Below are 24,661 nucleotides of genomic sequence, written 5' to 3'. Positions count from 1 at the left end.
ACCACGGTACGAGGCAGCGCTGGGCCTGATACACGCATGAACCACGGTACGAGGCAGCGCTGGGCCTGATACACGCATGAACCACGGTACGAGGCAGCGCTGGACCTGATACACGCATGAACCACGGTACGAGGCAGCGCTGGACCTGTTACCCGCATGAACCACGGCACGAGGCAGCGCTGGGCCTGATACACGCATGAACCACGGTACGAGGCAGCGCTGGACCTGATACACGCATGAACCACGGTACGAGGCAGCGCTGGACCTGATACACGCATGAACCACGGTACGAGGCAGCGCTGGGCCTGATACCCGCATGAACCACGGTACGAGGCAGCGCTGGACCTGATACACGCATGAACCACGGTACCAGTCACCTTCAATTCTCCTTAGTCACTGTCAAGACATGTATGAAAATGATGTATAAGAGGGATCTGCGTTAGTGGCACGACACTGATACATTTCTTTAAGTTTCAAGGTCATTGGGTCAAAGGCTAGTATAATTAGCGACAAGTATATAATTAACCAGGTGCACAACACCAAGATATAGTATAACACAGGTAAATATATATGGTATACACAAGTGCAATGTTTGGAAAGTGTTTCCTCGGATGCGTTTCCCTGGCCGGAAGTTTCTCAGTCCACCACAGTGTGAGGGAGACATGTTAAGGATAGGTATAATGGTATAATGTAAGCGACACTGACTCATCGTTACACCTTCGTTATTATCAATATCATCACTATCACACGAAGCCATTAATTAACCGTCATTACTACCATCTACTCTAATACACAGGCACTCACCACCACCATCACTACTACCACCACAACCACCACCACTACTACCACCACCACCACTACTATCACCACCACTGCCACTACAACCACAGCCACCACCACCACCACTACTACTACTACTACCACCACCACCACTACTACCACTAAAACCACTGTCACCACCACCACCACTTTCACCACAACTACTACCACCACCACCACTGTCACCACTACTGCCACTACAGCCACTAACACCACTACCACCACCATCGCTACTATCATCAACACCACCACTATTACCACCACCACTACCACCACTACTACCACCACAACACTACCACCACTACCACCACCACTACTACCACCACCACTACTACCACCACCACAAACACCACCACTACTACCATCACCACCACCACCACCACCACCACCACCACCACCACCACCACCACTACAACCACCACCACCACTACCACCATCACCACCACTTCCACCACCACAATCACTATCATACACCACCACCACGATCGATCACCATCTTCTAGCACCACTACAATCACCATCATCCACCACCACCACAATCACCCATCCACCATCATCACTACTACCACCACGACCATTACAACCACCACCACTATACCACTACCACCACAATCACTATAATACAGCACTACCACGATCACCATCTTCTAGCACCACCACAATGACCATCATCCACCACCACCACAATCACCCATCCATCATCACCACAATCACCATCATCCACCACCACCACAATCACCATCATCCACCATCACCACAATCACCATCATCCACCACCACTACAATCACCATCGTCCATCACCACCACAATCACCATCATCCACCACCACCACAATCACCATCATCCACCATCACCACAATCACCATCATCCACCACCACTACAATCACCATCGTCCATCACCACCACAATCACCATCATCCACCACCACCACAATCACCATCATCCACAACTACTCAGTCTTACCCAGCGTCTCTTCCTTCCAGAGGGACGAGGAAGTATGGAGTGTGAACCAGGATGGTTCCCATGTGACTCAGAACCATTGTGTGTGGAGCGACGGTTTATCTGTGACACTTACAACGACTGTCCTGACAAAAGCGACGAGTGGAACTGCAGTAAGTCAGTGTTTTAGTTGTAGCAGAAGGGAGAACTGCGCAAATGTTTACGTAATGTGCACTGCTAAGTCAATGTGATATATATATATATATATATATATATATATATATATATATATATATATATATATATATATATATATATATATAGATATATATATATATATATAGATAGATAGATAGATAGATAGATATATATTATGGAAGCAACTCAAGACTTTTGTGTTATGTTCCAGTCCTGAATAAGAAAACATTATTCAGAACATGTCTGTGTAATTCACGATATTCAGGCAGACAAAGGAAAAAAATTACTCAGAAAATATATACAGCAAGAGAATGCTACCAAATTAGGATTGCAATGAATGCCAAAAACGAGGTACGTAAACTAAAATGGAATTTGTGTGTGTGAGAGAGGGTTTGTGTGTGTATGTGTGAGAGAGAGAGAGAGTTTGTGTTGAATAAAATAAATGAAACACCGTAGAGACGTGACGAGGATGAGGAATGAGGTAACAGTGGAGAGAACTGTTAGTATGTGAGGAGAAAGGATGATACAAGGGAGAGAACTACAGGTTGCTTCAGGGAGAATGGTAGAATCCACCTGCGGTGCTCAGCCAGTTCTTCATCAGTTACTTGAGGGCTAAACACAACTTGTTGCTGAAGTTCAGGTTTAATGCAGCCGAACTTTGTCGCTGTCGGAAAGTTCACTCAGACTGTTGGCAGAGTTGGAGAACAAGTATGACAAAAGCTCTCGCGTCACACGCTGAGGGTTCGGGTTCAATTCCCGGGGTGGAAATTTCGGACGTATTTCCTTACACCAGTTGTCTATATTCACCCATCAGAAAAATGGATACCTGGGTATTAGTGGACTGGTGTGGGTCGCATCCTGGGGCAAAACTGACCTAATTTGCGGAAAATGCTTTGAATAATAAACGGCTTTCTATATAGTAGTATGTCACTGTTGTCAGCTATGGTCTGTATACCTTGTACACGTCCTTGTAGTAAATAAACATATTATTATTATTATTATTATTATTATTATTATTATTATTATTATTATTATTATTATTATTATTATTACTATTATTACTACTAATAACTAGACAGGAACACTTTTCTCACACTAACACATTACACCTTCCACCTCAATTAATGGTCTTTTATCTGCATTTTATATTGGACTTCTCATTTAAAAGTCCAACATTTTTCCATTTTACTTCCATAGGTACATGAAGTTTAAGTAATTTATCAAACTCTATATATATATATATATATATATATATATATATATATATATATATATATATATATATATATATATATATATATATATATATATATATATATATATATATATATATATATATATATATATATATATATATATATATATATATATATATATATATGTATATATATATATATATATATATATATATATATATATATATATATATATATATATATATATATATATATATATATATATATAATGTAGGGAGGTACCACCTCTATAACTAGACTGGGGACCCTCATCCTCAGAGAAGACAATAAACGTACCTCAGGGAAAACTCAAGGCTCTCCCCGGAGTTGTTTGAATATATTCTTCTCCTACCACCCCCTATATTTTGTATTCTATGGGAAAATTTATTAATAGACAGAATACATTTACAGAAAATACAAACATGAATACAATGGTATATGTTAAAGATTATGGATTTCCTCCAGCTCTTCCGAGGCTGGACGCGAGCCAAGTATGTAGCAAGCATTTCCTCTCTGGATGTCCACGCTGAGGCGCTGGAACATGAAAGTGGCTGGCCTTTGGTCCCTGGTGGTGTCTCTGAGTCTGGAACCCAATTCTTTAAGGAAACGTGTGGCGATTTTCCCCATGATCCCAAGGTCTCTGATCCCACTGGGACAAATTGATACTTTGGGCTTATTTCCCTGTACTTGCTGATCTTGTACTCCTCCCTGTCGCCCCACACTGTGATGGATATAGGTGTCAGCTAGTGCGGACACACAGCTATAATCCCATGCTAAGAGCTTGCCATTCTTCCAAGGATAGATGGTGATCACGTCGGGGCGGTTTGCTGGGTTGTGAGTATTGTTGGCTGCTAGTGATCGGGGCTCCCTCTCGGCTGGGCATCCAGCTGTAGCAAGGGTTCTCTTTATGATGTCGTTGACTTCATTGTGTCTTGCATGCCAGGCCTTGGTTTTGGAACAGTTAAGACCATGTAGACCATATTGGTCAGCTTGTGCTTCGCCGCAAATACACGTATATTCCGAGTGAATTGGGGCAGCAAGGCGCAGAGCCACTGCAATACCGAGGGTCTTAGGGTCGAAGCGTGTTCCCATTGCCGATATGGGAACTGTTTGAAGGAAGTCCCCGGAGTGATGTGCGCTCACAGCCTGGAGACGGGCTGTCTCTCTGTCTGATGTTACAGCCCTGAGCATGTTGGTAAGCACCTTTTCAGTGATCGGGCCATCCCAGCTTGACTGTTTGTGAGCCAGTGCTGCACTAGGGTTTGGTGCTGGAGCAGCAAGAGTCTCCCATTCAGCGATGGCACTGGCATAGTTAGGGTCCTGTATTCCTGCTGAGTCACTGAGGTTATTAGGAAGAATTTGTCTTATATTATATATTATATTATATATTATATATATGTATATATATATATATATATATATATATATATATATATATATATATATATATATATATATATATATATATATATATATATATATATATATATATATATAGTATATCATGGAAGGTAATTCAACTGAATCAAACCTAAATTCTCGACAATTACATTAAGGATAAACTCATCCAGATTACAAGCATTGCTTTAAAAATGATGGCGAACCTCAGTCTTCTAACTAGACATTACAATCACTTCTGATTTGTCCTTACAGTCTCATATATTTGCAATATATAAAAGTGCCTTCAAAAGAGTTGAAAAACATTTCACTTATTCAAAACTACTTTGGCTCTGAAAGTGGGCTTTTGATGTCACCTGAGGCAGGTGTTCTTCTTCCCTTTGCATTAATACTCTTCCATGTGATTATTAATATTTATTATTTATATTCACAAAATGCGCTCATCCCGTACGGGTCATGAAGCTCCAGGGAAGGTATCGGCTATGAGAAGCAACGCAACAGATAAAGTTACTCATTAATAAGGGAAGGAAGATCTGGCGTAATAAATCCGTTGTAGTAAAATGTATCGAGTTCGTCTGTACTGAAAGTAGGACGTCCTGACAGGTGAGCAGCAGCAGCGTGAGAGGAACCTGACGCTGAAGACTAGATAATAAGTCCTACGTGCTCTTTAATAATGGAATAATTAAGCAAAACGTGTTCGACCCTTTGTGAAATTTGACAAGCGGCACAGAGAGGTCCCTGGCGCCTGTCCGTGTGATAGCTATGTGTCAGTCACGTATGTCCGATAGGAAGAAGTGCAAGAGGTCGATCAATAACGCAAATGCAACTTAATCAAGACCTTATTGTATGTTGCCATCGAGCCCAGAAGGAGGGACATACTCCAAGGGAGAGAAGGAGGGACATAATCTAAGGGAGAGAAGGAGGGACATACTCTAAGGGAGAGGAGGGACATACTCTAAGGGAGAGAAGGAGGGACATACTCTAAGGGAGAGAAGGAGGGACATACTCCAAGGGAGAGGAGGGACATACTCTAAGGGAGAGAAGGAGGGACATACTCTAAGGGAGAGGAGGGACATACTCTAAGGGAGAGAAGGAGGGAAGTACTCTAAGGGAGAGAAGGAGGGACATACTCTAAGAGAGAGGAGGGACATACTCTAAGGGAGAAAAGGAGGGACATACTCTAAGGGAGAGAAGGAGGAACATACTCTAAGGGAGAGAAGGAGGGACATACTCTAAGGGAGAGAAGGAGGAAAATACTCTAAGCATCCCTTATTTCCGAGGAGCAACAGAAAATAAATAAGCAGGGTGATCTAAAGAGGGAGACAGATAAAGAGCAGTAACTGGAGTCCAGAGAGGAAAGTTAAAGGGGCATAATAAAGAAGGGAGTTGTAGTGCCGTTAAGGTCATAAACGTGAACTGAACAACGCGGACAGTGAGTATCCCGACGCTCCTGAAATGAAGGAACATTCATCTCTACATAGACATACTCTCTGATGCTAGACGGCATCAAGCTTGGAGAGTTGCTTTTGAAAGATAGAAATGCACTTGATCCTTATAATCAAGTTCAGACAGAACCAAGAAATATGAATAGAAAGCAGAACTCGCGCTCCAGTGCGTTCTGCTTTCTATTTCCATTCGTTCTTATATCTAAAGTATTTTCCTGTAGCCTTTTCTAAATTACTGTTCTTGTATCTATTGTTCCTATCCTGTCACTTTGTCTAGATAAATACTCTTACATCTAATTATAATTCCTCATTTAAAAGGATTTTTAAAGCAATTTAGAGTGAAGCCATTCATCCCATTAGTAATCTTGATTACACGTCTAATTATGAATCGTTAGAGTTCTGCAGTAAAGCCGCAACCCACCTCTCATTACTGCTTCTTTCATGCTTTTCTTGACGTATACATCCCATCAGCATAAATTATAAAGGTACGTGATGCTCCCATCCCACTCACCTCTCAAGTATTGTGTTCATGCTGGTTATCTTTTAACAGAGGGCCTTGCTGCTTAATTTTTCCATAACAGCCGTTCTGCGGAGAAAATTATTAAGAGGTGCTGCTGTCTTTAAACTTGCGATCTTTAGTCCTTGAAGAAGCATTTGAGTTTTTTATGAGTGTCTTGACTGACACCTGTTTAACCCCCCCCCGATACCAGTGCCTTCCCTCACACCTGTGTTTTCAAACCACAACTGTGTTTCCACTGAGACATTTTTTTTTCACTGACACTTGTATTTTTACTGAAACCTGTATCTTCTCCGACACCTGTGTCTTCTCTGACACCTGTGTCTTCTCTGACACCTGTGTCTTCTCTGACACCTGTGTCTTCTCGGACACCTGTGTCTTCTCTGACACCTGTGTCTTCTCTGACACCTGTGTCTTCTCTGACACCCATGTCTTCTCTGACACCTGTGTCTTCTCTGACACCTGTGTCTTCTCTGACACCTGTGTTTTCTCTGACACCTGTGTTTTCTCCGACACCTGTGTCTTCTCTGACACCTGTGTTTTCTCTGACACCTGTGTTTTCTCCGACACCTGTGTCTTCTCTGACACCTGTGTCTTCTCTGACACCTGTGTTTTCTCTGACACCTGTGTCTTCTCCGACACCTGTGTCTTCTCTGACACCCGTGTCTTCTCCGACACCTGTGTCTTCTCTGACACCTGTGTCTTCTCCGACACCTGTGTTTTCTCCGACACCTGTGTCTTCTCTGACACCTGTGTCTTCTCTGACACCTGTGTTTTCTCTGACACCTGTGTCTTCTCCGACACCTGTGTTTTCTCTGACACCTGTGTCTTCTCCGACACCTGTGTCTTCTCTGACACCCGTGTCTTCTCCGACACCTGTGTCTTCTCTGACACCTGTGTCTTCTCCGACACCTGTGTCTTCTCCGACACCTGTGTCTTCTCCGACACCTGTGTTTTCTCCGACACCTGTGTCTTCTCTGACACCTGTGTCTTCTCTGACACCTGTGTCTTCTCCGACATCTGGCGTCTTCAGACCTTCATGAGGCGTCTGTGGCGATATCCTTTCAACAATTTATGATATCACGACAAAATTGAATGAGATAAATAGGCATATTCAAAGTGTCGCCAAATACATTCACACATAAAAATCTTTGAAAAGGGATATAAAACACCAAATTACTGACCTTTTGGAGAAACATGAGCTATGCTTCCCAAATCTTTAGTAAGTTTATTCAGGTATACACAAATACAGTTACATAGATTATCATACATAGCAGCATATGTGTAGAGGAGGGACATTCTGTCTGCTACAACTATAAGATCATAGCGAACGTACACACAACAACAGACCAATGAGAAGAGTGGGAAAGTTGATGTACAGAAAAGTTATGTATAGTTATGAACATTGATGTACAAAACAGGACGCGACGAGAAGGCCAGACCTCTCACAAGAGCAGGAGGCATCGCTAACAGAAGTAAAGATATCAGGGGAAAATTAAAAACATGAGAGAGTGTGTGTGTACTCACCTATTTCTACTCACCTATTTGTGGTTGCAGGGGTCGAGTCATAGCTCCTGGCCCCGCCTCTTCACTGATTGCTACTAGGTCCTCTCTCTCCCTGCTCCATGAGCTTTATCATACCTCGCCTTAAAACTATGTATGGTTCCCGCCTCCACTACTTCACTTTCTAGGCTATTCCACGGCCTGACTACTCTATGACTGAAGAAATACTTCCTAACATCCCTTTGATTCATCTGAGTCTTCAACTTCCAATTGTGACCTCTTGTGTCTGTGTCCCATCTCTGGAACATCCCGTCTTTGTCCACCTCGTCTATTCCGCGCAGTATTTTATATGTCGTTATCATGTCTCCCCTGACCCTCCTGGCCTCCAGTGTCGTCAGGCCGATTTCCCTCAACCTTTCTTCGTAGGACAATCCTCTTAGCTCTGGGACTAGTTTTGTTGCATACCTTTGCACTTTCTCTAATTTCTTGACGTGCTTGACTAGGTGTGGATTCCAAACTGGTGCTGCATACTCCAGTATGGGCCTGACGTAAATGGTATACAGAGTCTTGAACGAATCCTTACTGAGGTATCGGAATGCTATCCATAGGTTTGCCAGGCGCCCTTATGCTGCAGCAGTTATCTGATTGATGTGCGCCTCAGGAGATATGCTCGGTGTTATACTCACCCCCAGATCTTTTTCCTTGAGTTAGGTTTGCAGTCTTTGGCCATCTAAACTATATTGTGTCTGCGGTCTTCTTTGCCCTTCCCCAATCCTCATGACTTTGCATTTGGCGGGGTTAAACTTAAGGAGCCAGTTGCTGGACCAGGCTTGTAGCCTGTCCAGGTCTCTTTGTAGTCCTGCCTGATCCTCATCCGACTTGATTCTTCTCATTAACTTCACATCATCTGCAAACAAGGACACTTCTGAGTCTATCCCTTCCGTTATGTCTTTCACATATACCAAGAACAGCACAGGTCCTAGGACTGACCCCTGTGGAACCCCGCTTGTCACAAGCGCCGACTCTGACACCTCGTCACGTACCATGACTCGTTGTTGCCTCCCTTTCAGGTATTCTCTGATCCATTGCAGTGCCTTTCCTGTTATGTGTGCCTGATCCTCTAGCTTTTGCAGTAACCTCTTGTGAGGAACTGTGTCAAAGGCCTTCACGCAGTCCAAAAAAATGCAGTCGATCCACCCCTCTCTCTCTTGTCTTACTTCTGTCACCTTGTCATAAAACTCTAATAGGTTTGTGACAGGATTTTCCTTCCCTGAAACCGTGTTGGTTGTCAATTATATACTTGTTTCTTTCCATGTGCTCCACCACTCTCCTCCTGATGATCTTCTCCATGACCTTGCATACTATACACGTTAGTGATACAGGTCTGTAGTTTAGTGCCTCATGTCTGTCTCCCTTCTTAAAAATTGGGACTACATTTGCCATCTTCCATACCTTAGGGAGTTGCCCAGTTTCAAATGATGTGTTGAAGATCTTTGTTAATGGCTCACACAATATCTCTGCTCACTCTTTAAGGACCCACGGAGAGATGTTGTCTGGTCCCACCGCCTTTGAGGTGTCAAGTTCGCATAGCAGCTTCTTCACTTCCTCCTTGGTTATATGTACCTCATCCAGCACTTGCTGGTGTACCCCCCTGTTCTGATTTCCTGGAGTCCTACTGGTTTCCACTGTAAATACTTCTTTAAATCTCGTGTTGAGCTCCTGACATACCTCTCGGTCGTTTCTTGTGAATTCCCCATCACCCTTCCTCAGTCTGATTACCTGGTCCTTGACTGTTGTTTTCCTCCTGATGTGGCTGTACAACAGCTTCGGGTCAGTCTTGACTTTCGATGCTGTGTCATTTTCATATTGTCGCTGAGCCTCCCTTCTTATCTGTGCATATTCGTTTCTGGCTTTTCGGCTAATCTCTTTATTTTCCTGAGTTCTCTGTCTTCTGTACCTTTTCCATTCTCTAGTACACCTAGTTTTTGCCTCCCTACACCTTTGGGTGAACCAAGGACTCGTTCTGTTCTTCCCATTATTTCTGTTTCCCTTGGGAACAAACCTCTCCTCTGCCTCCTTGCATTTTGTTGCCACATAGTCCATCATTTCTTGTACTGGTTTTCCTGTCAGTTCCCTCTCCCAATGAATGTTTTGAAGGAAGTTCCTCATGCCTGAGTAGTTCCCCCTTTTGTAGTTTGGTTTTTCCCACCCTATTCCTGCTACTCTCTCCACTTGGAGCTCAACTATGTAGTCGAAGCACAGAACCACATGATCACTAGCTCCCAGGGGCCTTTCATACAAGATATCCTCGATGTCTGAACTACTCAAGGTGAATACAAGGTCCAGTCTTGCTGGTTCATCTTCTCCTCTCTCTCTGGTAGTGTCTCTAACATGTTGATGCATGAGGTTTTCCAGTACTACATCCATCATCTTGGCTCTCCATGTTTCAGGACCCCCATGGGGCTCCAGGTTTTCCCAGTCAATCTCCTTGTGATTGAAATCACCCATAACTAGTAACTTTGCTCCCCCCATGTGTGCTCTCCTGGCCACCTCGGCTAGTGTGTCGACCATGGCTCTGTTGCTCTCATCGTATTCTTCTCTTGGTCTCCTGCAGTCCTGTGGTGGGTTGTACATTACTGCAATTATCACCTTATGTCCCTCAGACTGGATTGTTCCTACTAAGTAGTCCCTTTCACCAGTGCCATCCATTCCTTCCATTTTCTCAAAACCCCACTGGTTTTTAATGAGCAGTGCAACTCCTCCTCCCCCTCTCCTCCCTCTGTCTTTCCTGAGGATTTGATATCCGGGTGGAAAGATTGAATCTGTTATTATTCTGGTGAGTTTTGTTTCTGTGAGTGCTATTATGTCTGGGGATGTCTCCTTGATTCTTTCGTGCCACTCCTCATACTTATTTGTTATTCCATCTGCATTTGTATACCACACCTTCAACTTCTTTTCTAAGACTGTGGTCTGGGAAGTGTATTGGAGTTGGGGAAGTGGGAGACCTGATAAGGAACTATGGGTGGTTGCTGTGGGGGTGGAGTTTGTAATGTAGTGGGTGGGGGCATTGGATGTGGCATGGGTGTTTTGGTTTAGAGTATTTGACTGCACTGGGGTTGACCTGGTTGGGAGGCTTCTATAGGAAGCTGTGAGGGAGGTTGTATTTGATCTTCTTCCTGTGTCTGGGATCTCCTGTCTGTCTTCTCCATCCCCTCTCTTTCCTCCTTTCGCCTTTGTACCATCTCTCAGTTTCTGCCTTTCTTCTTGTGTTCTATCATGGTCGAGATACACCTTCCTGTATGCCGGTATGTCCCTTAATCGTGCTTTCTCCTGCAGTATCCTGTTCCGAGTCGATTCTGCCTTGAAGGTCACTTTCACTGGCAGGGTTCTTTTTTCTACAAACCCCCCCTATTCTCCGAAAATTTTCCAGCTGGGTCATGTCGTCTTCTCATATTACTTTCATGATGCTTTCAATTGCTTTTCTTCCCCTTGTTTTCTTGCTTCATATGTTTCCCCTTCAACTTCCTGTAGCCCATACACAAAGACTGACCTCACCCTTTCATTCTCCCACTGCATATCCCTGTGTATCCCCTCATTCAATTTGATTTCCTCCATTGCAGCTTTCCTTTCTTCAGTTTCACTAGCTACTGTACTTGGGCTCAGTGGACTGTCATTTTCCCTTCTCGGCTTTCCCTGGGCTCTGCTGTGGTCTGTTAGGGCTTCCACATATAGCTTAGCTCTTTCATTTACTACAGTCTCCACTGATAGAGCTTCTACATGCAGTTTTGCTCCTTCTTTCCCTACAGTCCCCCTATTTGTGACTGAGGTAGCAGTCTCTGCTGTCAATCCCAAAATGTTCTTTAGTTCTTTAGGCTGTTTCAGATTTTTCAGTTCCTCTTCTAAACTCTGTATCCTGGCCTCTGCTGCTTTGACTTGCGCCTCCCACTTCCTGCTTTCCATTACTATCCTCTCTTCCATTCTCATGGTAAGTTCTTCTAGTTTCCTTTCCCATTCATGTTCCCTTTTTATGAGCTCTGCTGCCCAATCTTCCTTTGCAGCTTCCTCCTCCTGTCCCTTGGTTTTTCTTGTTGCTCTCTGGCAACTCATTTTTGTTTTATCCTGATTGCCTCAGAGTGGGAAACCTATGTAATTCTGTGTGTTAGGTTAGTAGTGTGCATGTCAGAGTGTGGGGGGGGGAGGTAGAGGAGGAACTGTGGCTATGTGGGAGAGGAGTGGGGAGGGGGAGTGGGAAGGAGGGAGAAGCAAGTGGGTAAGTGGGAAGGGGAGAGGGGGAAGGAGGGAAAGGTGGGGAGGGGGAGGGTAACAGAGGGAGGGGAGGGATCAGGGGAAGGAGTGGGATGTCGGTGGGGAGGGAGGGAATGTATGTGTGAGTCTGGATGTGTGTGTGTGTGTGTGTGTGTGTGTGTGTGTGTGTGTGTGTGTGTGTGTGTGTGTGTGTGTGTGTGTGTGTGTGTGTGTGTGTGTATGTGTGTATTGTGTGTGTAGGGGGGTGTGGGGGGTGTTGTGTGTGTGTGTGTTGTGTGTGTGTGTGTTGTGTGTGTGTTGTGTGTGTGTGTGTGTGTGTGTGTGTGTGTGTGTGTGTGTGTGTGTGTGTGTTGTGTGTGTTGTGTATGTGTGTGTGTGTTGTGTATGTGTGTGTGTGTGTGTGTGTGTGTGTGTGTATGTGTGTGTGTATGTGTGTGTGTGTATGTGTGTGTGTGTGTGTGTGTGTGTGTGTATGTGTGTGTGTGTGTGTGTGTGTGTATGTGTGTGTGTGTGTGTGTGTATGTGTGTGTGTGTGTGTGTATGTGTGTGTGTAATTATGTGTGGGTTTAGTATGTGTTTGAAAAGTAGGTGACTTGTGCTTGGAGTGGTATGTGGATTCTCAGTGGTCGCTTGTGACCACAACCTCTTGTGACCTGACCCCAACCCTCCTGGGACTTGCCCACACCTTCTTACAATGTTGCCTATGCCTGACCTACCACCTAGGTTATAGTAAGTTACTCGCCTTGTTCAATGGATTATCAATTGATATTCCTTATTGAATACCTTAGTGCCTATTCTTTATCGTGCTATGAGAGACCATTTGCAATCAGCTTGGCGGTTAATTGGAGCCTAGAACCCCACACCCATACAACCACTCATAGGTGATTACAGTACTTGCAATGCAGCTGTAGCAGCCTGTAGATTGTCCAGCTCGATGTGATGTAGATCCCCCTCAATTTCTTCTCGTTAATAATGTACCCTATTCACTGTATTTATCGCACTGGTCACACGATTGTTTCACTTTATTATCTTTCTTGGGTGACACGTGACAACGTCGCCTGAGCACACACACTAGCCTGCCAGCCCTGACTGCGCACCATGTTTTACTTTCTATATCACGAAAATGCGGCTCTCCCTACACTTATGTGGCTCAGGCAGATTATAAATCCTTCAAGGAATTGTTCACTATCCTAGCACACTTAGCTACCCTTCAGATCACTTGGGTAGCCCTCGAAAACACTTAAATCCGCGGAGCGCGGAAGGCGTGACCGGCGCACGCACTGACGAAACGGTGTGTGTGTACTCACCTAGTTGTACTCACCTAGTTGAGGTTGCAGGGGTCGAGTCCAAGCTCCTGGCCCCGCCTCTTCACTGGTCGCTACTAGGTCACTCTCCCTGAACCATGAGCTTTATCGTACCTCTGCTTAAAGCTATGTATGGATCCTGCCTCCACTACATCGCTTCCCAAACTATTCCACTTCCTGACTACTCTGTGGCTGAAGAAATACTTCCTAACATCCCTGTGATACATCTGTGTCTTCAACTTCCATCTGTGTCCCCTTGTTACTGTGTCCCATCTCTGGAACATCCTGTCTTTGTCCACCTTGTCAATTCCTCTCAGTATTTTGTATGTCGTTATCATGTCCCCCCTAGCCCTCCTGTCCTCCAGTGTCGTCAGGTTGATTTCCCTTAACCTCTCCTCGTAGGACATACCTCTTAGCTCTGGGACTAGTTTTGTTGCAAACCTTTGCACTTTCTCTAGTTTCTTTACGTGCTTGGCTAGGTGTGGGCTTCAGACTGGCGCCGCATACTCCAATATGGGCCTAACGTACACGGTGTACAGGGTCCTGAACCATTCCTTATTAAGATGTCAGAATGCTGTTCTGAGGTTTGCCAGGTGCCCATATGCTGCAGCAGTTATTTGGTTGATGTGCGCTTCAGGAGATGTGCCTGGTGTTATACTCACCCCAAGATCTTTTTCCTTGAGTGAGGTTTGTAGTCTCTGGCCCCCTAGACTGTACTCCGTCTGCGGTCTTCTTTGCCCTTCCCCAATCTTCTTGACTTTGCACTTGGTGGGATTGAACTCCAGGAGCCAATTGCTGGACCAGGTCTGCAGTCTGTCCAGATCCCTTTGTAGTTCTGCCTGGTCTTCGATCGAATGAATTCTTCTATCAACTTCACGTCATCTGCAAACAAGGACACCTCAGAGTCTATTCCTTCCGTCATGTCGTTCACAAAAACCAGAAACAGCACTGGTCCTAGGACTGACCCCTGTGGGACCCCGCTGGTCACAGGTGCCCACTCTGACACCTCCCCAAGTACCATGACTCACTGCAGTCTTCCTGACAAGTATGTGTGTGTGTGTGTGTGTGTGTGTGACGGGAACTTGTCAGTACTGAGCAAACAGGATATTTGAGAACAATCTCATGAAAAAGAAAACAAAGATGTGCCAAACTTTAGGTATCCGCATGGGACGAGTTGTTGAAGTTACCTGGCAAAAAACCATGAAAGTCTTTCTGAAATGAAACTGCGATGAGGATGATGACTGTATTGGTGGTGATAGTGATGATAGTAATAATGAAAAGAAAATTGAAGATTGTAATAATGGCGTGAATGATGATGAATGATGATGATCATGTTGGTGGATAGGTTATGGTATGAGATACTGACCTTATGAAAAGGAGACATAAAGACTTATGTGGAGGCTTTACTACCAACGATATTCCCACATAGCGGACTTTACTGAACACTTTACTGGGAAGATTATGATGATGATCGTAATTATGATGATAAGGATAATGACACTGGTGATGGCGTGAGGATGACTTTGAAGATGACGCTAACGAGTGTGTCAACAACAGTAGAGGCAGAATTGAGACACTTATGCAACACATGGGAATCTTTATTGAAGAAACGTTTCGCCACACAGTGGCTTCATCAGTCCAATACAAAGTAGAAATGGGTAAGGAGAGTAGAAGTATGATGTAATCAGTCCCTCAACCTGGATTCGATGTGTTCAGTCCATCACTCTTGTAGTAAGTGCAGCATAGGGCCAGAGAGGTGGCTTATATACTGCGGTGAGATGAGTTGAAGCAGGAGGCGGGATCTTAGTGGGACGTGCCACTAGTGTAAGTAGGTCGTCGTCCAAAGGTTGGGCAAGCGTTGAAGTCTTGGTACAAAGACTTCAACGCTTGCCCAACCTTTGGACGACGACCTACTTACACTAGTGGCACGTCCCACTAAGATCCCGCCTCCTCCTGCTTCAAGTCATCTCACCGCAGTATATAAGCCACCTCTCTGGCCCTATGCTGCACTTACTACAAGAGTGATGGACTGAACACATCGAATCCAGGTTGAGGGACTGATTACCTCATACTTCTACTCTCCTTACCCATTTCTACTGTGTATTGGACTGATGAAGCCACTGTGTGGCGAAACGTTTCTTCAATAAAGATTCCCATGTGTTGCATAAGTGTCTCAATTCTTCAACTTGTCGGTTTTCAAAACCATTCATCACAACAGTAGAGGCAGCAGCAGTAATAATGACAGACGTACGTGGTAACACAGTTTAAGTAGAAGGACGATTAAATTCCCCACTCTACACGTTTGTTAAATTATTTAATACATGTTTGTCTATGCAGCATTTTGGAATATCGACCATTGTTTTTCTTCCTGCCTCCAGTAATAGTGGAGACCGGAGGGAGAGCCAACTGCTGTTCCGTTCTTATCTCTCTAGACAGGATCTGCAGCCATACCAGCGACATTTCTGTAACCAGTTCATACAAAATAAGCTTTTCGCTGAGGACTGAGCTTTATCGAGTCTCAAGTCTTCAACTGACAAAGCTAAAACAAAGACTCGTTCTCCATTATGTCTTCATACTCTGTTATTAAACCAGTCGCTACCGACATCAGTAGTTTTATATCAGCTTCAGTATGGCCGATTTTAAATACAAATTTACAAGGGATGCAGGAAATTATAGGTTTGGCAATAGAGTTGTAGAAGAGTGGAACAAATTTCCAAGTAGTGACATTGAAATATATGTTTTGGCTAGCTTCAAGAGTAGATCCTACAGATATAAGTCGGAATGACGGCCGAAATTGCCAGTACTGTTGCTGGAACAATTTACAACTAATCTATATTTTTAAGTCAAAACAGCTGTCATTTGATAATGGTGTATTATGAATTGAAACGTAGGCTGAAATTTCCATTGAAAATTCTGTGTTAGTTGTAAAAATGGCCGAGAATGGTTGCTTGTAGATAGGACTTACCTTTCATATTTGATCTCCCATTTAGACCGATTTAGTGAAACTCCCGCAAGTTATTCTACCATGAAAGAACACACAGTAAATCACATGGAATGTAAAAAAAATAGACATTTTAAAACCATTTTACGTAAAAAACTTATAATCTCCAGTGTTCTACAATGTTCCTTTATCTCCCGACAGCTGACCATCACGTTGATGACTTCGTGGATATGCTGTATCGTAAGCGACCTGACGAAGACGCAGAGAAGAGACGAGGAGAGTGCGGTACGTGTTAGTTGTATCATGTTTGTATAAACTTACAGATGTCAGAATGGAAACTGAAGTTACAGATATGTAGATGGGTGTAACTGTTTGTACAGGTGCAGTTATTTGTGCAGGTTAAGACAGGAGCGCAGGTACAGGTGTATTGATAGGTACAGGTGTGTTGATAGGTACAGGTGTGATGGTAGGTACAGGTATGATGGTAGGTACAGTGTGATGGTACGTACAGGTGTGATGGAAGGTACAGGTGTGATGGTAGGTACAGGTGTGATTGTAGGTACAGGTGTATTGATAGGAACAGGTGTGTTGATAGGAACAAGTGTGTTGATAGGTACAGGTGTGATGGTAGGTACAGGTGTGATGGTAGGTACAGTGTGATAGTAGGTACAGGTGTTATGGTAGGTACAGGTGTGATTGTAGGTACAGGTGTATTGATAGGAACAGGCGTGTTGATAGGAACAAGTGTGTTGATAGGTACAGGTGTGATGGTAGGTACAGGTGTGATGGTAGGTACAGTGTGATGATAGGTACAGGTGTGATGGTAGGTACAGGTGTGATGGTAGGAACAGGTGTGATGGTAGGTACAGTGTGATGATAGGTACAGGTGTGATGGTAGGTACAGTGCGATGATAGGTGCAAGTGAGATGGTAGGTACAGTGTGATGATAGGTACAGGTGTGATGGTAGGTACAGTGTGATGATAGGTACAGGTGTGATGGTAGGTACAGTGTGATGATAGGTACAGGTGTGATGGTAGGTACAGTGTGATGATAGGTACAGTGTGATGGTAGGTACAGTGTGATGATAGATACACGTGTGATGGTAGATGCAGGTGTGATGATAGGTACAGGTGTGATGATCGGTGCAGTGTGATGATAGGTGCAGTGTGCTAGTAGGTAAAATGTGATGATAGGTACAGTGTGATGGTAAATACAGTGTGATGATAGGTACAGGTGTGATGATACTTACAGGAGTGTTGATAGGTACAGGCGTGATGATAGGTACAGTGTGATGGTAGGTAAAGGTGTGATGATAGGCACAGTGTGATGGTAGGTACAGGTATGATGGTAGGTACCGTGTGATGATAGGTAAAGGTGTGATGGCAGATACAGGTGTGAGAGTAGGTACAGTGTGATGATAGGTACAGGTGTGATGGTAGGTACAGGTATGATGGTAGGTACAGTGTGATGATAGGTACAGGTGTGATGGTAGCTACAGGTATGATGGTAGGTACAGAGTGATGATAGGTACAGTGTGATGGTAGGTACAGTGTTATGATAGGTACAGGTGTGATGATAGGTACAGGAGTGTTGATAGGTACAGGTGTGATGGTAGGTACAGTGTGATGGTAGGTACAGGTGTGATGATAGGTAGAGTGTGATGATAGATACAGGTGTGATGGTAGGTACAGTGTGATGATAGGTACAATGTGATGATAGGTACAGTATGATGATAGGAACAGTGTGATGATAGGAACAGTGTGATGACAGGTAGAGTGTGATGATAGGTACAATGTGACGATAGGTACAGTTGGGATGATAGGTACAGTGTGATGATAGGTACAGGTGTGATGATAGGTACAGTGTGATGATAGGTACAGTGTGACGATAGGTACAATGTGATCATAGGTACAGTGTGATAGGTACAGTTGTGATGATAGGTACAGTGTGATGATAAGTGCAGGTGTTGTGATAGGTACAGGTGTGATGGTACGCACAGGTGTGATGATAGGTAGAGTGTGATGATAGATACAGGTGTGATGGTAGGTACAGTGTGATGATAGGTACAGGTGTGATGATGAATACAGTGTGATGATAGGTACAGTGTGATGATAAGTACAGTGTGATGACAGGTACAGTGTGATGATAGGTACAGGTGTGATGATAGGTACAGGTGTGATGATAGGAACAGTATGATGATAGGTACAGATGTGATGATAGGTACAGTGTGATGATAGGTACAGTGTGATGATAGGTACAGTTGTGATGATAGGTACAGTGCGATGATAGGTACAGGTGTCATGATAGGTACAGTGTGATGATAGGTACAGTGCGATGATAGGTACAGTGTGATGATAGGTACAGTGTGATGATAGGTACAGTGTGATGATAGGTACAGTTTGATGATAGGTACAGTGTGATAATAGGTACAGTTTAATGATAAGAACAGTGTGATGATAGATACAGGTATGATGGAAGGTATAGTGTGATGGTAGATACAGGTGTGATGGTAGGTACAGGTGTGATGGTAGGTACAGTGTGATGATAGGTACAGTGTGATGATAGGTACAATGTGATTATAGGTACAGATGCGATGGTAGGTACAGTGTGATGGTAGGTACAGGTGTTATGGTAGGTACAGGTGTGATGGTAGGCACAGTGTGATGATAGGTACAGTGTGATATGTTCAGGTGTGATGGTAGGTACAAGTGTGATGGTAGGTACAGGTGTGATGATAGGTACAGTGGGATGATAGGTACAGTGTGATGATAGATACAGTGTGATGATAGGTACAGGTGTGATGATAGGTACAGTGTGATGATAGGTACAGGTGTGATGATAGGTACAGTGTGATGATAGGTACAGTGTGGTGATAGGTACAGTGTGATGATAGGTACAGTGTGAGGATAGGTACAGTTGTGATAATAGGTACAGTGTGATGATAGGTACAGGTGTGATGATAGGTACAGTGTGATGATAGGTACATTGTGATGATAGGTGATGATAGGTACAGTGTGATGATAGGTGATGATAGGTACAGTGTGATCATAGGTACAGTTGTGATGGTAGGTACAGTGTGATGATAGGTACAGGTGTGATGATAGGTACAGTGTGATGATAGGTACAGTGTGATGATAGGTACAGTATGATGATAGGTACAGTGTGATGATAGGTACAGTGCGATGGTAGGTACAGTATGAGGATAGGTGCAGTGTGATGATAGGTACAGTGTGATGATAGGTACAGTATGAGGATAGGTACAGTGTGATGATATGTACAGGTGTGATGGTAGGTACAGGTTTGATGACAGGTACAGTGTGATGATAGGTACAGTGAGATGATAGATACAGTATGATGATAGGTACAGGTGTGATGATAGGTACAGTATGATGATAGGTACAGGTGTGATGATAGGTACAGTGTGATGATAGGTACAGTGTGATGATAGGCACAGTGTGATGATAGGTACAGTGTGATGATAGGTAGAGTTGTGATGATAGGTACAGTGTGATGATAGGTACAGGTGTGATGATAGGTACAGTGTTATGATAGGTACAGTGTAATGATAGGAACAGTGCCGATGATAGGTACAGTGTGACGATAGGTACAGTGTGATGATAGGTACAGTGTGATGATAGGTACAGTGTGATGATAGGTACAGTGTGATAATAGGTACAGTGTAATGATAGGAACAGTGTGATGATAGATACAGGAGTGATGGTAGGTACAGTGTGATGATAGGTAGAGGTGTGATGATACGTACAGTGTGATGACAGGTACAGGTGTGATGGTAGGTAGAGTGTGATGATAGATACAGGAGTGATGGTAGGTACAGTGTGATGATAGGTAGAGGTGTGATGATACGTACAGTGTGATGACAGGTACAGGTGTGATGGTAGGTACAGTGTGATGGTAGGTACAGGTGTGATGATAGGTACAGTGTGATGATAGGTACAGTGTGATGATACGTACAGTGTGATGACAGGTACAGGTGTGATGGTAGGTACAGTGTGATGGTAGGTACAGGTGTGATGATAGGTACAGGTGTGATGATAGGTACAGTGTGATGATAGGTACAGTGTGATGGAAGGTACAGGTGTGATTATAGGTACAGTGTGATGATAGGTACAGATGTGATGGTAGGTACAGTGTGATGATAGGTACAGGTGCGATGATAGGTACAGTGTGGTGATAGGAACAGTGTGATGATAGGTACAGTGTGATGATAGGTACAATGTGATTATAGGTACAGATGCGATGGTAGGTACAGTGTGATGGTAGGTACAGGTGTTATGGTAGGTACAGGTGTGATGGTAGGCACAGTGTGATGATAGGTACAGTGTGATGATATGTTCAGGTGTGATGGTAGGTACAAGTGTGATGGTAGGTACAGGTGTGATGATAGGTACAGTGGGATGATAGGTACAGTGTGATGATAGATACAGTGTGATGATAGGTACAGGTGTGATGATAGGTACAGTGTGATGATAGGTACAGGTGTGATGATAGGTACAGTGTGATGATAGGTACAGTGTGGTGATAGGTACAGTGTGATGATAGGTACAGTGTGAGGATAGGTACAGTTGTGATAATAGGTACAGTGTGATGATAGGTACAGGTGTGATGATAGGTACAGTGTGATGATAGGTACATTGTGATGATAGGTGATGATAGGTACAGTGTGATGATAGGTGATGATAGGTACAGTGTGATCATAGGTACAGTTGTGATGGTAGGTACAGTGTGATGACAGGTACAGGTGTGATGATAGGTACAGTGTGATGATAGGTACAGTGTGATGATAGGTACAGTATGATGATAGGTACAGTGTGATGATAGGTACAGTGCGATGGTAGGTACAGTATGAGGATAGGTGCAGTGTGATGATAGGTACAGTGTGATGATAGGTACAGTATGAGGATAGGTACAGTGTGATGATATGTACAGGTGTGATGGTAGGTACAGGTTTGATGACAGGTACAGTGTGATGATAGGTACAGTGAGATGATAGATACAGTATGATGATAGGTACAGGTGTGATGATAGGTACAGTATGATGATAGGTACAGGTGTGATGATAGGTACAGTGTGATGATAGGTACAGTGTGATGATAGGCACAGTGTGATGATAGGTACAGTGTGATGATAGGTAGAGTTGTGATGATAGGTACAGTGTGATGATAGGTACAGGTGTGATGATAGGTACAGTGTTATGATAGGTACAGTGTAATGATAGGAACAGTGCCGATGATAGGTACAGTGTGACGATAGGTACAGTGTGATGATAGGTACAGTGTGATGATAGGTACAGTGTGATGATAGGTACAGTGTGATAATAGGTACAGTGTAATGATAGGAACAGTGTGATGATAGATACAGGAGTGATGGTAGGTACAGTGTGATGATAGGTAGAGGTGTGATGATACGTACAGTGTGATGACAGGTACAGGTGTGATGGTAGGTAGAGTGTGATGATAGATACAGGAGTGATGGTAGGTACAGTGTGATGATAGGTAGAGGTGTGATGATACGTACAGTGTGATGACAGGTACAGGTGTGATGGTAGGTACAGTGTGATGGTAGGTACAGGTGTGATGATAGGTACAGTGTGATGATAGGTACAGTGTGATGATACGTACAGTGTGATGACAGGTACAGGTGTGATGGTAGGTACAGTGTGATGGTAGGTACAGGTGTGATGATAGGTACAGGTGTGATGATAGGTACAGTGTGATGATAGGTACAGTGTGATGGAAGGTACAGGTGTGATTATAGGTACAGTGTGATGATAGGTACAGATGTGATGGTAGGTACAGTGTGATGATAGGTACAGGTGCGATGATAGGTACAGTGTGGTGATAGGAACAGTGTGATGATAGGTACAATGTGATTATAGGTACAGATGCGATGGTAGGTACAGTGTGATGGTAGGCACAGGTGTGATGGTAGGTACAGGTGTGATGGTAGGTACAGTGTGATGATAGGTACAGTGTGATGATATGTACAGGTGTGATGGTAGGTACAAGTGTGATGGTAGGTACAGGTGTGATGATAGGTACAGTGGGATGATAGGTACAGTGTGATGATAGATACAGTGCGATGATAGGTACAGGCGTGATGATAGGTACAGTGTGATGATAGGTACAGTGTGATGATAGGTACAGTGTGATGATAGGTACAGTTGTGATAATAGGTACAGTGTGATGATAGGTACAGGTGTGATGATAGGTACAGTGTGATGATAGGTACAGTGTGATGATAGGTGATGATAGGTACAGTGTGATGATAGGTACAGTGTGATGATAGGTGATGATAGGTACAGTGTGATGATAGGTGATGATAGGTACAGTGTGATGATAGGTACAGGTGTGATGATAGGTACAGTGTGATGGTAGGTACAGTGTGATGATAGGTACAGTATGATGATAGGTACAGTGTGATGATAGGTACAGTGCGATGATAGGTACAGTGTGATGATAGGTACAGTGTGATGATAGGTACAGTATGATGATAGATACAGTGTGATGATATGTACAGGTGTGATGGTAGGTACAGGTGTGATGACAGGTAGAGTGTGATGATAGGTACAGTGTGATGATAGATACAGTATGATGATAGGTACAGGTGTGATGATAGGTACAGTATGATGATAGGTACAGGTGTGATGATAGGTACAGTGTGATGATAGGTACAGTGTGATGATAGGTACAGTGTGATGATAGGTACAGTGTGATGGAAGGTACAGGTGTGATGATAGGTACAGTGTGATGATAGGTACAGTGTGATGATAGGTACAGTATGATGATAGGTACAGTGTGATGAAATGTATAGGTGTGATGGTAGGTACAGGTGTGATGACAGGTACAGTGTGATGATAGGTACAGTGTGATGATAGATACAGTATGATGATAGGTACAGGTGTGATGATAGGTACAGTATGATGATAGGTACAGGTGTGATGATAGGTACAGTGTGATGATAGGTACAGTGTGATGATAGGTACAGTGTGATGATAGGTACAGTGTGTTGATAGGTAGAGTTGTGATGATAGGTACAGTGTGATGATAGGTACAGGTGTGATGATAGGTACAGTTTGATGATAGGTACAGTGTGATGATAGGTACAGTGTGATGATACCTACAGTGTGATGACAGGTACAGGTGTGATGGTAGGTACAGTGTGATGGTAGGTACATGTGTGATGATAGGTACAGGTGTGATGATAGGTACAGTGTGATGATAGGTACAGTGTGATGGAAGGTACAGGTGTGATGATAGGTACAGTGTGATGATAGGTACAGATGTGATGGTAGGTACAGTGTGATGATAGGTACAGGTGCGATGATAGGTACAGTGTGATGATCGGTACAGTGTGATGATAGGTACAATGTGATTATAGGTACAGTGTGATGATAGGTGCAGTGTGATGATAGATACAGTGTGATGATAGGTACAGTGTGATGATAGGTACAGGTGTAATGGTAGGTACAGTGTGATGATAGGTACAGTGTGATGATATGTACAGGTGTTATGGTAGGTACAAGTGTGATGGTAGGTACAGGTGTGATGATAGGTACAGTGGGATGATATGTACAGTGTGATAATAGGTACAGTGTGATGATAGGTACAGTGTGATGATAGGTAGAGTTGTGATGATAGGTACAGTGTGATGATAGGTACAGGTGTGATGATAGGTACAGTTTGATGATAGGTACAGTGTGATGATAGGTATGCGATGATAGGTGCAATGTGATGATAGGTACAGTATGATGATAGGTACAGTGTGATGATAGGTACAATGCGATGATAGGTACAGTGTGATGGTAGGTACAGTGTGATGATAGGTACAGTTTGATGATAGGTACAGTGTGATGATAGGTACAGTGTGATGATAGGTGCAGTGTGATGATAGATACAGTGTGATGATAGGTACAGTGTGATGATAGGTACAGGTGTGATGATAGGTACAGTGTGATGATAGGTACAGGTGTGATGATAGGTGCAGTGTGATGATAGGTACAGTGTGATGATAGGTACAGGCGTGATGATAGGTACAGGTGTGATGATAGGTACAGTGTGATCATAGTTACAGTG

The 24,661-nt window shown here is 43.6% G+C and overlaps 1 protein-coding gene across 1 annotated transcript in view; it reads left to right on the top strand.

The window, feature by feature from the left end:
- Positions 1-1,686: 1,686 nt before the first annotated feature.
- LOC128690460 (relaxin receptor 1-like) overlaps positions 1,687-24,661 on the top strand; it is a 75,905-nt gene continuing 52,930 nt past the window's right edge. Inside the window, exons 1-2 of the mRNA XM_070089756.1 lie at positions 1,687-1,933; positions 16,769-16,852. Coding sequence (XP_069945857.1) covers positions 1,819-1,933; positions 16,769-16,852 — 199 coding nt within the window. The 5' untranslated portion in view covers positions 1,687-1,818. The remainder of the gene's footprint in view (positions 1,934-16,768; positions 16,853-24,661) is intronic.

The sequence above is a fragment of the Cherax quadricarinatus genome, chromosome 29 (assembly GCF_038502225.1).
Source record: "Cherax quadricarinatus isolate ZL_2023a chromosome 29, ASM3850222v1, whole genome shotgun sequence".
NCBI classification, from domain to species: Eukaryota; Metazoa; Arthropoda; class Malacostraca; order Decapoda; family Parastacidae; genus Cherax; species Cherax quadricarinatus.
The sequence above is the reverse complement of the archived record's forward strand: the minus strand, read 5'-3'. Positions and strand labels throughout refer to the sequence as shown.